Source organism: Muscardinus avellanarius, assembly GCF_963383645.1.
Source record: "Muscardinus avellanarius genome assembly, chromosome: 2".
NCBI lineage: Eukaryota > Metazoa > Chordata > Mammalia > Rodentia > Gliridae > Muscardinus > Muscardinus avellanarius.
In genome coordinates, this window is record NC_137787.1 from 8,306,086 (window position 1) to 8,319,624 (window position 13,539).

Sequence of the window (13,539 nt, forward strand, 5' to 3'; positions counted from 1 at the left end):
CGCGGTGCGTGGACTTCGAGCGGCGCTAACTTCAGGGGTGCGTGACTTGATTGCTCCAAGCCCGCCGTGCACACGAGGGGGAGATGGCTCTCTTCCAGGTGGCGCGCACGTGGCGGGCCCCGGCGGGGCGCAGCGAGGCTCGCTCGCCGACTTCCCCGGCGCGCTCCGCAGCTCCGAGCCGGGCGGACCGCGGGATCCGCGGGGAGGGGGCAGGAGAGCCCCGCGGCCCCCTCCCGGCCGCGTGCGCCCTGCCATTGGCCGCGGAGGCCGGGTGGGCGGGAGGATGACATCAGCGGCAGGTTGGTTATAAAGGCGCGAGCCGAGCCGTGGGCTCTGAGCGCACCCAGCCGGCGCCGCGCAGCACTGGGACCCGCGCTCCCGGCACCCGGCCCGCCCGGCGCCATGCATCTCTCCCAGCTGCTCGCCTGCGCTCTGCTGCTCACTCTGCTCTCCCTCCGGCCCTCGGAAGCCAAGCCCGGGGCGCCCCCGAAGGTGGGTGCTGTCGCGGGGACGCTCGGCCTGTAAGGGGCGTGGGAGACCCGGGCCGGAGGATGCTGTGCGCAGGCGGGTGCGGGGCGGGGAAGGCAGCCCTCTCCCCCGGGATGCACCCTCGAAGCCTGGACGCAGGGAGTCTTCTCCCCCAGCCCCGGGAGAATGTCCCTCCCTCTTTTGGCCAGCCCTGCAAGCAGGCAAGAAGGGGAGGGCGAGGGGCCCCCGAAAGAGTGGACGCCGGCTTCCGCGTGCAGGTGGATGCGGGCGGACTGGGGCCGACCCCGGCGCGCTCAGGGCTGGGGGCGGGGGGGGGGGGGCCCGCACTGCCCAGCGCAAGGGCTGGAGCGTCGGATGCCCGCAAAGTCACCTGCGCCGCCGCCGTGTGTCCCCCTCACCTGCCCACTCTTTTTTCGGACAGGTCCCGCGAACCCCTCCAGGGGAGGAGGTGGCCGAGCCCCAGGCTGCCGGCGGCGGTCAGAAGAAGGGCGACAAGACTCCTGGGGGCGGCGGCGCCAACCTCAAGGGCGACCGGTCGCGACTGCTCCGGGACCTGCGCGTGGACACCAAGTCGCGGGCAGCTTGGGTCCGCCTTCTCCAAGAGCAACCCAACGCGCGCAAAAACAAAGGCGGCAGCAAGAAGGGCACGTCCAAAGGCTGCTTCGGCCTCAAGCTGGACCGCATCGGCTCCCTGAGCGGCCTGGGATGTTAGCGCGGCGACCCCTGGCGGCGGTGAGTACCTCCACCCCGGCCTCCCGCCGCCTGCTCTCCTCCGTCCAGCTCCTAGAGAGCCCCACCGCGCCCGCCGGTTGGGTTCCTCGAGGACCCCGGCGCCCTGAGGCCGTTCTGACTACCAGCCGACCTCTGGAGCTCAGCCAGGAAGCCTGGCACGAGACCTAGAGTGCACTGGGCATTTGCCCTCTGCCCATTTATAATGCCACTCTACAGACTGAGAAAGTGAAGGATAAGGTGGTCAGGGAACCTGGGGAAGGTCAGAAATGGTTCAGCCTGGACCAACCCATCTGGCTTCCTCTGGAGACGCAGAAGCAGGCTTGTGGCGGAAACACAAGCTCAGGGTGAGTTTATCTGCCATCCACTGCCCGGGGCCTCTGGCAGTCAAGTGACTAGGGTGGCCTCCTGGGACTGCCGTCCCCAAAGTGGGACAGACTGGAAAAGTGCCCGCCGCTCCCAGTAGCGAGGATGGCTTCCGTGGGCAGCATCAGGGTGCCTGCCTGTCTGGGGCATTCTGATCCTTGATCCTTCTCGAACCCCTTGTGGGCCGACTGGTCTGTTCAGGGTCCTGATGCTACTTAGCCCTGTGGCTTCAAGGACCAGTGTTGGTGTTTGTGACCCTATTTTAGGGCAGGGAAAGAAGCAGATTAAATTAAATCTTACCTCCTTCCCCAACCTCAAACTTGACATGGCCCAAACAGAGGTACCCACCCACCCCGTCCCCGTCCAGATTGCGCTCTGGGCTCCTTGTGTCCGGCATGGCCTCTTCACCCTTGATCAAGGCTGGCAAGCTCTGCCCTGCCAGGTACTGCATAGTGGCAATTTACTGCTGCGAAGACTCTTCCCTTCCCTCCTCCCTCTTCCCCATTTCTGCTGCCCACCAGTGCTCGAAGAATCGCAGCGCTTGACACTGACATTGAGAACGTTAGACTCACCTCATCTCCCCAAGCCTAGGAGTCTGCTTTCTCCACCCAGAAAGCCTGGTCGGTGGCCACAGCCTTTACCAAGAGCACCTCTCCAGCTCACTGCCTATGCCTTTTTTAGCACAAAACACTTTTTGCGGGAGGTTTGTCGGTTCGGGAACCTATGCATGTCCCCGTCTTAACTCAAGAGCACCTTCATGGCCAGCAATCTAGAACCCACATCACTCCCAAGGGGGCTCTTAGTAATATCCATCAGTGACCAGAGAAACCCGCACACCACCGCTCGTCAGCTCTGCCACCTGCCCTAGGTTTCAACTGGCCTCCTCTCTCTGCATCTAGACTTAGCCGGACTGTGTGCTTCTCCCCAACTCTGCAGGGGCTTTGTTTGTAATCTTGACCCTCCCCTGAGAGAAATGGTCCTGGCGCTTGGGGGCCAGCCTTCAGTAGCTAGCATGGCGGTGCCTTTCGCTCTCGTCTCCTGTCTAAACGACAAGGAGACGGGAGTCCCAGGCTCCAATTTTTAGTCCGTGATTTAAGCGCCAAGCTCAGACTTCAAAATCCAAACAAAAGTTAGTTAGCCTATGGCTTAGTGCAGGGGACGCACCTCTTCGCGAGTGCCTTGTTCTTGGGCATGGCTGTCTGTGGGCACCAGGTGATGGCCACATGGCAATGAGAGCTGAGGGGCCAGGATGAAGCTAGATTGCTAAGATTTCTCCACTCCGTTGGCCGGAGGAGGAGCTCCACCTCCTGGAAGCTCTCCTAGGTTAGATGAACACCCAGGGCAGACGGCCTCAGCTTCCCTCACCCCGTGAGAGCAGATCCCCTTGCTCCTCCTTATCCCTGCGCTCTCACGATGGCCATGCCCAGGACAGAGCTGCCTGGCCTTCGAGAGAAAGAGAGCATAGATTTTTCATATGGATGAAAAAAAATCTTCTGAGGTTGGGACCATTTCTCCACTCGGGGGTTGACTTCAGTTCCAAACACCACCGTAATGACTGCCGCTGGTAGTTATAGGTCTTGATTATAAAATACTAATGACAGACACCAAGCTGAGACCTCAATGAACATTTTGCCCCTGGGCCCCGGAACATCACAGGGATCTAGCGTCAGTTTAAACAGATAGAACAGCCAGAGAAGGGAGCTGGGGAGAGCTGACCAAGCCGATCGGGCCCGGGGTCCCCCTGTGTGTGCCGTGCTTAGGGAAGGCGCGGCACAGGGACCCTGGCCCAGCCCCTTTCTGCAGCAAAGCCAGCCAGAGAAAGAAGTGTTCTTTACTGAGTGGCGACTATGACCCAGACACCACCGCTGCCTAATACATGGCCCCTGTTGAGCCCCGACGCCAGCCCTGGGAGGTGGCTATTAGCCATTTTATGGGCAAAGAAGAGCTGCCCAGCACTGTGCAGGGAGTCAAGGTCAGAGCTGGGATTTGAGCCCAGAATTCCTGACTCCCCAGATGTTTTTCTCTGTTCCCCATGGCCACTCAGACACATTAAGCAAAGGCACACACCTGACTGAGGTTTGTTGCAGCCGAAAAAGACAGGACCTCTATTTTCTCGTTATTCCGATTCTGGTTTTGGGGCAGGGTGGGGCTGGGAGTTAGAGAAGTAGGGAGGCTGGGAGGCTGGGAGACATTCTGGTACTCCCGTACGGGAGCAGCCAGAGGGGCCTGCAGGGCAAAGGCGGGAGGGACGTTACCTGGTACTGCTGCGGGAAAGGGGGAAGGTTCTAGAACTGCCCTGCAGGCTGGGCTCTCTCCCTCGGGGGCCAGAACTGAGTGTCCTGTGTCTGCTTTGGATTTCAGGTTAGGAATTTGCTCCTCCGGCGAAGTCATCCTTGGTCATCCGCCTGTAGCATCTGGAAACACCCCCGACGCAATGTGGCTTTTACATTTCTTTCCCCCGCCCCTGCTACTGGGAATACACAACACCAGCTGTTTTATTATTATTTGGGGAGTGGAGGGGATGATTTTATTGTTTGATTTTTTTGGAAAATGAAAAATAAAAAGTTATATATTATATATATATTATATACATGAAACACACACACCTACACCGACTTGACAAGGGACAGTTTTTAAGAGACTGACAAAAACCAGCTGTAAAACATTGCTGTTTGTAAATTCATGTCATGCATAAATGTATTTATGTTGTAAAGCTATTTATATTGTTTATAAAGAGATATTTATAAAAATTTTATTTATGTAACTAAATGAAAGAAGCCAATCATTGTAATGTCTTTGTCCTAACTAGTTGAAAAAATGTAAAAAAAAAAAAAAGCCATTTCATGAACATTTTGAAACCTGTCTTTATTTACCCAACGCATTTATTTTTTAGGAATTAGGCTGAGGCAGAGGGAGAGTGCAAAGACAAGGAATTTGCCTCCAAATAGATCTTTCAGCCCCGTTCCCGCTGGAATCCCCCGGGGAACCTGGTCAAAGTATAGACTCCTGCCCATACCCATCTCTGATCTAAGAATCTGAGCGTCTCGGGACAGGACCAGCTGTGTGGACCTTGTCCCAGGGTTTCTGACCAGCTCTGCGCAGTTATCTATCTGAGCCTGGGAAGCTGATGCCACTGAGGAAATTGAAATCACATTCAGCTGTCATAGGCTGCTCTCAGCTCAACCCCGCCTCTCTGCTAGGGGAAGGAGGTTCTGCAGTCTTGCCCTGTGGGGGAGAAGGTTTCTGAACATTTGCAGGGCTGGCCAGGCCTCTCTCTTGTATGGACTTGCTCCCCGTGCCTTGGACAGGTAGCTTCCCCTGCAATGACCACTGTGGCGGCTGGGAGCCTGAAGCTGGGCCCTCAAGAAGAGGAGATATTTCCAGATTCCACATTCGAACAGCGTGGAGTGCTCTGCAAGGGGCTGGGATTTTTCTTTTCACTTGAAGCTACCAACAATTACGGTTCTTAGGCCCCATGGGGCCTTGAATATAAAATTATGAATAATGATTTCAAATTTTTTAATATAATTTAGATTAGAATCTCTTTCTAATCTAAACCAGCAGGAAATTTTTAAATAATTTGGAGATAACCTCACCGTATCTTCTGCTCAGTGATAGCCCTGCCCCCTGTGTAGCATTCCCTGGCAGGGACCCAGTGGATTAGGGGCACTCTGCGGGGGAGTTGGAGTTGTGTGGCCCAGTGGTCAGGGGGTCAGCAAGCCAACAGAAGTGTTTCAGAAGCAAAGGGCCACTGGGGTAGGTGGCCAGGAGCACCCTGCCCTCCTGCTGGCGCCTGAGCCTCAGGATCCTGGCTCCTGAGTGGCCCTCTGCAGCGGGCCCTCGGGGACAGGTGGGACACAGGTGACCATAACTCATTCTCCTCCGGCTGGGAAGGATGGAGCCCTTCACACCCTGTCTCCGCCAGAGCCAGCTCCGCAGTCCTGGCATGGCTACCTCCCTCTCTCCCCTGTGACTGCCTCTCCAGAGCTCTGGCTCACTGCGTTATCTGTGAACCCCTTGCAAGGGGAGCCTGGGGGTGCAGGAGAACCAGGGCATGGCACTTACGTAGCAGGCTTTGTTGCGGATGAGACAGTCATCTCTTCCAAAAGCCCAGAGACAGCAAGGACAGTGAATTCTGGGATCCAGGAAGCCATCACTAGATGTTAAAGGATTTCCCCAGTGCACAGAATCTGGGCTATGATTGTTGCTTGCAGTAACCAAGGATGGATATGGACTTGGACCCAGAGTACAGGTACTATCCTAAGTCGCTCTCATCCACCACATCACCTGCAAATGACACCATGGCCCTCCATTGCCAGTTTCACCTTCGAGGGGTCATGGCCACCCCTTGACCTGTGGCTTGGGAGGTGCATCCAGATGTGGAGTCCTGTGACTGTCCTCAGCAGTGATGGGGACATCCCAGCATGGAGTCTGGCTGAGAACTAGGAAGGATTGACAAATATTCAGTAAGTAACATGGAATGTGTTAGTTACTCCCACAGTGGAATGCTCAAGAGCTCCCATCATCTGGTCTGGGTCCTACCTTCTTCCTGGCCTCGTGCATCTTGTGCTAAGCTACTTTAGGCAGCTTCTTTTCCATATGGGAAGAGCCAGGACTTGCATAGAGAAGTGGCCCCGAGGCTGGGCTGGAGCCCTGGGCCTCTGGGACGGGGCAGATACTCTGCAGCGTGAGAAGGTTCCCCGAGAAGGACCGGCTGTGTGCAGCAGCTGGGGTGGAGCAGAGACAAATTTTCAGGTGCTGGAAGGCCTTGGGCCTCCTGGTGTATCGGAGGAAGCCCCACCCCTGCTGAAGTGCTGGGTGTCAGGGTGGACTGTCTGGTCCCCGGTGCTATGGCTCTGAGCAGGTGGAAGTCCTGGCTCTGCAGAACAAGGCCCGAGAAGCCCACTGTAGGCTCCCAGCATGCCTGGAGGGAAAGCCCAGGCTAAAAGCCCACCTGAGGGGATTATGCTGAGAGCTGGCATCCCGTGGCATAGAGGCAGTGTACCTACCGAGGAGCTGGGGCAGAGGGCTACCAGCAGGCCCCAGGCCAGGCAAGCTGTTGTAGCAGCCTGCCTTCCCTGCCTGCACACTCCCCTGTAGAGGTGTGGGGGTGAGTGCATGTAAGCGGTGGGGTGGGGGGGTCAAAGAGGCCGCAAGGTCTGGACATGAGATTTGGGAAGAGCTCCAAGTTTAGTGTGTTTCCTGTTGCTATAATAAAATATCTGAGACCAGGTCACTTATAAATAGTAGAAGTTTAGCGGGACATGGTGGAGCAGACATATACGGCTGATACAGGAGGATCCCAGGTTCGAGGACAGTCTCAGAAAGTAGTGAGACTCTCATGAACATATTTCAAAATAAAAATAAAATAGGGCTGGGGGTGTAACTCAGAGGTGGAATGCAGTGGGATCAATCCCCAGTGTCACAAAATCATTAATTAATAATAAATAAATGATGCGGCATTACAGGCGAGGCAGCAGGCAAGCAGGCCAGCTCAGGTCCCTTATGAAGCCACTAATGCCAGGATTGACCCCACTCTCCTGACTTCACCCCATCCTAGTTACCTCCCAAAGGCCTAGCTCCAGATACAAATCATCTCCAACACATGAACCACGGAAGCACATCAGACTGCAGCAGGGTCCCATCAAGGATGGAATTCGACTGGGATGGTTCACACAAAGAGGATTTCTTGAATCCTTTTCAATCAAGGTGGACCTCCAGAGGTGTGGGCAGCTGAGCCCAAGGAGCCCTGGGAAACCAGTTTCTCTCCAAGGCTGAAGGGAGGCATCTGTCCCTGACTTGGAACTGAGTACCCGGAGCATCCTGCGGGAGCTGTTCTATGGGGCAGGAGCTTCCTTCTGCAGGCCTCACTGAAGCAGGGCAGAATGAAGGAGAGACCCACACATACCTCCGGCCTCCTGCTGGGCCTCTGATTGGCTAACCCTCCCAGTAGCCAGCCAACCAGAGTGCCAGGTGATGTCGCCTATAGGACTCAGCCTGTAAGACAGACATCAGTGGGACAAATGGAACCACCAGCTCCAGAGGGTCTTGGGTTGAGATGTGGGCCTCAGCATCCCCTCTCAAAAAGGAAGGTCCTGGCAGCAGGCGTGGGGGCTGATATCTCCTCCCTAGAGGCCACTATTCATCTTGATGACCAGAGACACAGGAGTGGCTAGATCAGAAGAGTGGGCACAGCGGGGCCAGCAGCTCCATTCTGGGAGTGGCCCCACATTCACACCCTCAGGGCTGTGGGTCACTGGTCCTCCCTCACCCTCCCTGATGGCAGATGGCCCGGTGCTCTAGCCTATCCTGGCCCAGGTACACTTCCTGGCCACCTTCATTCCCAGGGTCCCCTCTCTGTCCTGTTCCAGGAAATTAGCTTTGTTTTCATGTCCCTAGTTCAGTCTCCACTCCCCAGTTCTGGTCCTAGCTGCCTCCGCATGGCCATGGAGCTCAGGCACTCCTCGGTGAGTGCCCCACATCATCCCGGAGCTCACGCACTCCTCGGTGAGTACCCCACACCATCCCGGAGCTCACGCACTCTTTGGTGAGTGCCCCACATCATCCCGGAGCTCACGCACTCCTTGGTGAGTGCTCCACATCATCCCGGAGCTCACGCACTCCTTGGTGAGTGCTCCACATCATTCTCGAACTCACGCATTCCTTGGTGAGGGCTCCACATCATCCCGGAGCTCACCTACTCCTTGGTGAGGGCTCCACATCATCCTGGAGCTCACGCACTCCTTGGTGAGTGCTCCACATCATTCTGGAACTCATGCACTCCTTGGTGAGGGCTCCACATCATCCCGGAGCTCACGCACTCCTTGGTGAGTGCTCCACATCATTCTGGAACTCATGCACTACTTGGTGAGTGCTCCACATCATCCCGGAGCTCACGCACTCCTTGGTGAGTGCCCCACATCATCCCGGAGCTCACGCACTCCTTGGTGAGGGCCCCACATCATCTCCTCGCCTCATCTGGTTCCTTTTGACCTCACTCTGTTGCCCTTTCGTTTTAGCTCTGGGTTCACAGAGTCCATGTCCTCCTGCATCCTGGGCAGAATGCGCCAAGCGTGCTGAGGCTTTCTTCTAGATCCTTCTGTAGGTACATTCCAAAAGCCTGTGGCCCGCATAGCCTGAAGGTGAGCGTGAACGTCACACCTTGCCCAGCTCTTTTTGTGATTTCCGATCTGTGTTTAGTTGGAGAGAGATTTGGGGGAAATGGCAGGTCATCAGAAAGGACAGAACAGCCCGCCTGCCTCGTAGGCCAGCACACAGGAGTCAGAGGAACGGCAGGCCAGCTGCCGTGGCCATAGAGGCCCAGGGCGTGGAGGGGAGCTGGCCCCTTAGTCCTCCCTGAGGCGGTGGTCCGTGGGCCACGAGCAGAGGGTCTGCCAGCTGACTTTCTCCCTCGTGCTGACGAGTCAGTTCCTCAGTCTCCCTTTGGGGTGCAGTGGGCTTGGGTCTGCGTCCGCGCCTTCCTGTGTACGGCCCTCTGCAAAAACAGCGAGGGAACCAGAAACCGTTTAATAAACTACATTCAGACCAGGGAGAAGTCCATTTCATTATCTTTTTTAAAAAAATTTATTTTTCAGAATACCAGGATACTAACTCTTAAATTAGTTCTATGATTTTGCTACTTTCTAATCTATTTATTTTAATACAGAGTTTTTACTTAATGAGGTTGTTTGTTGGTTTGCTTCATGCTTTTCTCTATTTTTTCTATTCTTGATTAAACACCCATTTCTGACTATGGCTGTGTATATATTCCAAAATTTTGAAACAGGGCATTCTCGCTTTCTTATCTTCTAAATGGTCTTGTTTTCCCCCCAAACAAGTGTGATTTGCTTTTGTGCTGTTAGCGTTAGTGTTATTGAGGTTGGGTTCGGCACTTGCATAGTGCCTACCTCAGTCAGCATGCTGTGATTGTCCTTTCTCCATTCTCATTTTGTAATAGTTATAACTGCTATTTATTCAGTACATAAAGGTTTGGTATAACATATGCATTAAATATGTGAAATTATGCTTTGGTAGCAAACCCCCAAATCTTAGTAGCTGAGCATACCAAAGATTTGTGTCTCTTTCATACGAAGTCTTCCATGGGTGCAGACACACTCCAGGGCAGCTCCCACAAAGGCCCCGTGATGCACCCATGAGTCAGTCAGTTTTCCATCACTATAATATATACCTGAGATGATTAACTTATAAAGATAAAAGGTTTATTTGGGCACAGCGTGTAGGAGGTTGCAGTCTATGACTGGCTGGCTCTATTGCCTTGGGCCTGTGGTGAGGCCCCACATCATGGAAGGGCAAAGCAGGACAAAGTCACTCGCTTCCCATGCCAGAGAGCACACCCAGCGACCTGAGTGCCTCCCGCCAGACCCCGCTTCTCAAAGGTGCCACCGCCTCCCGAGAGCGCTGCCCTGAGGACCCATCCTTTAACAAATGGGCCTTTGGGAGACTTTCAAGATTCAAACTATAGCAACCTCCAGACCAATCCATGTTTCCGCAGTCAACAAAATGAGGAGGAGGTCCAACAGCCACGGCCTTCCTTCACCCTTCACCCGGGTGTGACACATGAGACCTATACTTGCCTTTAATTGGCCAAAACGAGCCTCATTTCTTATTTCGAGGGGTAAGGAAATGCATGCGGTCCCTTGTGCCTGGAATTGGAAGAGACCTGGATTTGAGCACAGAGGAGCCTTGGCTGCCCTGCACAGGAGTTAGTTACCACGGAGAAGGCTCCTTTCTCTTAAGCCACACCCTCCATAGTAAATCGGCTTGTAGCCCATGAGAACACTTTGGTACTACTTTGTTTTTATTTGAGCTTGATAGCTTTGCCCAAGCTTTGATTCTTCCCCCATTTTTTTTTTTTTTTGAGGGTCTGGGGATGGAACCCAGGGGCATTCAACCTCCAAGCTCCACCCCCTGCCCTACTTTTTATTCTTTATTTTGAGACAGGGTCTCACTAAGTTGCAGAGGGCCTAAGTAGCTGAGGCTGTCCGCAAACTGCGATCCTCCGGTCTCAGCCTCCCGAATGCTGGGATTACAAGTTTGCACCACCATGCCTGGGGATTCTTTCCCTTTTTACATGTGTGTTTTTAAATTTTAGGTGTATTTATACTGTATTACATTAAGTATATGTGCTTTGGGGCATCCTGCCTTTTATTTTATTTTATTTTATTTATTTATTTATTTATTTTTGGTGGTACTGGGGTTCCTGGAAGCCCTTCTACCTTCGGACTACACTCCCAGACCTATTTTATATTTTTGAAACAGGGTCTCTTAAGCCAGGGCGGCTGGCTTCGAACCTGCGCGATCCTCCTGTCTCCGCCTCCCAAGCGCGGGGATTACAAGCGTGCGCCACCACGCCCGGCTGCATCCTGCCTTTTAAAGAGGAAACCTAGTTATTCGTGATTATGGTCATTATTGCTTATGCTGGGACCGACTTTACCTTAATTTTGAGTATCTATTCTCAAGGTTCTTGAATGTTTTTGTTTTTGGGGGGGTTGGTTATTTTCCACTTAACTATTTCTTTCTGTAGGCAGTTGTGCTTGCTTTTATCTTCTGCAATGATTTAGAAAGTAGATATTCTGTTTTTAATTCTGTTAGTGTCTCCTTCAGGTTTTTCATGAAAAGTATTAAACCCACATTTGTATTATTATCAGAACTGAGATCACAAACAATTTCATCTCTTTTGGAAGAGAGACAAAAGAATGTAGCCCATTTTCTTTTTCCTCCGTCTCCCTACCCTTCTGGGGTCTCCATGAACACAATAGAGGACACCCCTCTTCGCTGGACCATGAGAACACCGAAGCCTCTCCTCATCCCATGCCCTTCCACATCCTTCCAGACATTCAGACTTCTTACCCGGACACTCCTCCTATTCCAGGACCCATTGCATGCTCAGATTAGTCTAGAGCTTGAGTCCCCGCCCCCACCTGTCCTTCATGGTAGCCTGACTCCCCTCTGCAAGCCTGGAATTCAGCTCTGCACATGAGGGGAGGGGGGGTGTCTGTTAGTCCATTTTCTGTTACTCTAACAAAATACCAGAAACTGGTCATTTAAGCTGGCCATGGTGGCACACACCTATAATCTTAGTACTTAGGAAGCTGAGACAAGAAGATCGCAGGTTCAAGGCCAGCCTAAGAAACTTAGTGAGAACTTGTTTCAAAATAAAAAATCAAATAAGACTGGGGGGTGTATCTCAGAGGTAGAATGCTCCTGGGCTCAACCCCTAGTAATACCACACACACACACACACACACACACACACACACACACGCATACACACACAGAATAATAACACATACACAGAGAATAATAACAATAATAATAATATAGGTTTATTTGTCTTATGTCTCTAGAAGCTAGGAAGCCCAAGAGCACAGTGCTGGCACCTGCTTGGCATCTGGCAAGGGCCTTCCTGCTGCATCATAACAAGGCAGAGGGCATCACATGGTAAGGAAAAAGCAACCATACTAGAGGCATCTTGCTTTTATAACCAAGCCATGCCTGCAGTAACTCATCAACCTACAAAACCATGGACGAATTAACCCATTGTTAGGGCGGAGTCCACACGACCCATCCCCTCACAAAGGTCCTACCTGTCAGTGTGTCTGCATCGGGGAACAGGTTCCCAATGCATGAAACCTGGGGGACACCTTCGGACTGTAAAAGTGTGGCTTGAGAATGGAATCTGCCCCTGGTCCCCTCCTGTCACTGTATGCTTTCTGGCTGCCATGAGGTTGAGCTGCTGCCATGATGTCTGCCTTGGAGCCAGCTGACTCTGAACTGTACCTCTGAAGCCATGAGCCTAAATACATGTTTCCTCCTCTGTGTTGTGTTGTCAGATATTTCCTTTCTTGCTTCTCTGCCACCTTGTGATGCAGGAGGCAACGGGGTCCCTGCCAGAGGCCAAACAAATGAGACCACCGGTCCCTGCCAGAGGCCAAACAAATGAGACCACCTGATCTTGGAATTTCAGCCTCCCAAACTCTGAGCTAAAATAAACCTCTTTTCTTTACAAAGTATCCAGACCCAAGTATTTTGTTACAGCAACACAAAACAGACTCATACACCAACTTAACTCATTCAGCTCTCTGCTCAAATGTCAATCCCCATGGCCTTCCCTGGCTATGTTATCTGGAAACCTTTCTTGCCTTCCTGAACCACACCTCGTGACCCCTTACCATGCTTTAGTTTGTCTGTGTTTGGTCATTTCTTGCCATTCCACTAGAATGTAAGTTTGCAGGGCAGGATTTTGTCTTGTTTTGACGAATGCCCAATGTCTAGACCTAGAACACTTTAAATGCCCTAGTTTAGTCTTTTCCTTTGAAATAAGTTCTCATTAAGTTGCTGAGAGCCTCACTATGTTCCTGAGGCTGGCTGGGAACCTGCAATCCTCCTGGCTTGGCCTCCCAAGTACTGGGATTACAAGCATATGCCACCACACCCGACTTAAATATGTATTTTAAAATGTATTGAGTCAAACTCTTCTCCTTAAGCACCCCATCTAATGCTTACTCCAGAGAAGGTGTAAGTAGATGTGACTGATGCACTGACATTGATTGTGTTTTCACCAATATTCCCTAGCGTGTCATTTGCTTCTTGAATGCTATTTGGAAGCTATCTGGTCTTGGATATCATGTGAGATGTTTACAGTGTCTCTTACCATTATAACTCTGGCTTATTTCTCTGAGTAAGTTTGACTATAATGGCAAATGAGAATGAAGGATTAAGTGTAATAAAAGTGATACTGAGGCCGGGCGTGGTGGCGCACGCTTGTAATCCCCGTGCTTGGGAGGTGGAGAAAGGAGGATCTGGTTCCAAGCCAGCCGCGCGCGCTGGCTTAGGAGACCCTGTTTCTAAATAAAAATATAAAATAGGTCTGGGAGTGTAGCCCGGAGGTAGAAGGGCTTCCAGGAACCCCACTACCACCAAAAATAAATAAAT

General features: G+C 52.6%; 1 protein-coding gene across 1 annotated transcript; it reads left to right on the forward strand.

Moving 5' to 3' along the window:
• Window positions 1-402: 402 nt before the first annotated feature.
• Window positions 403-1,201, forward strand: NPPC (natriuretic peptide C; the record flags this gene model as incomplete). The annotated part of the gene is made up of 2 exons (XM_080689130.1): window positions 403-492; window positions 911-1,201. 2 exons carry the CDS (start codon window positions 403-405, stop codon window positions 1,199-1,201), a joined length of 381 nt encoding a protein of 126 aa, XP_080545256.1.
• Window positions 1,202-13,539: the final 12,338 nt, after the last annotated feature.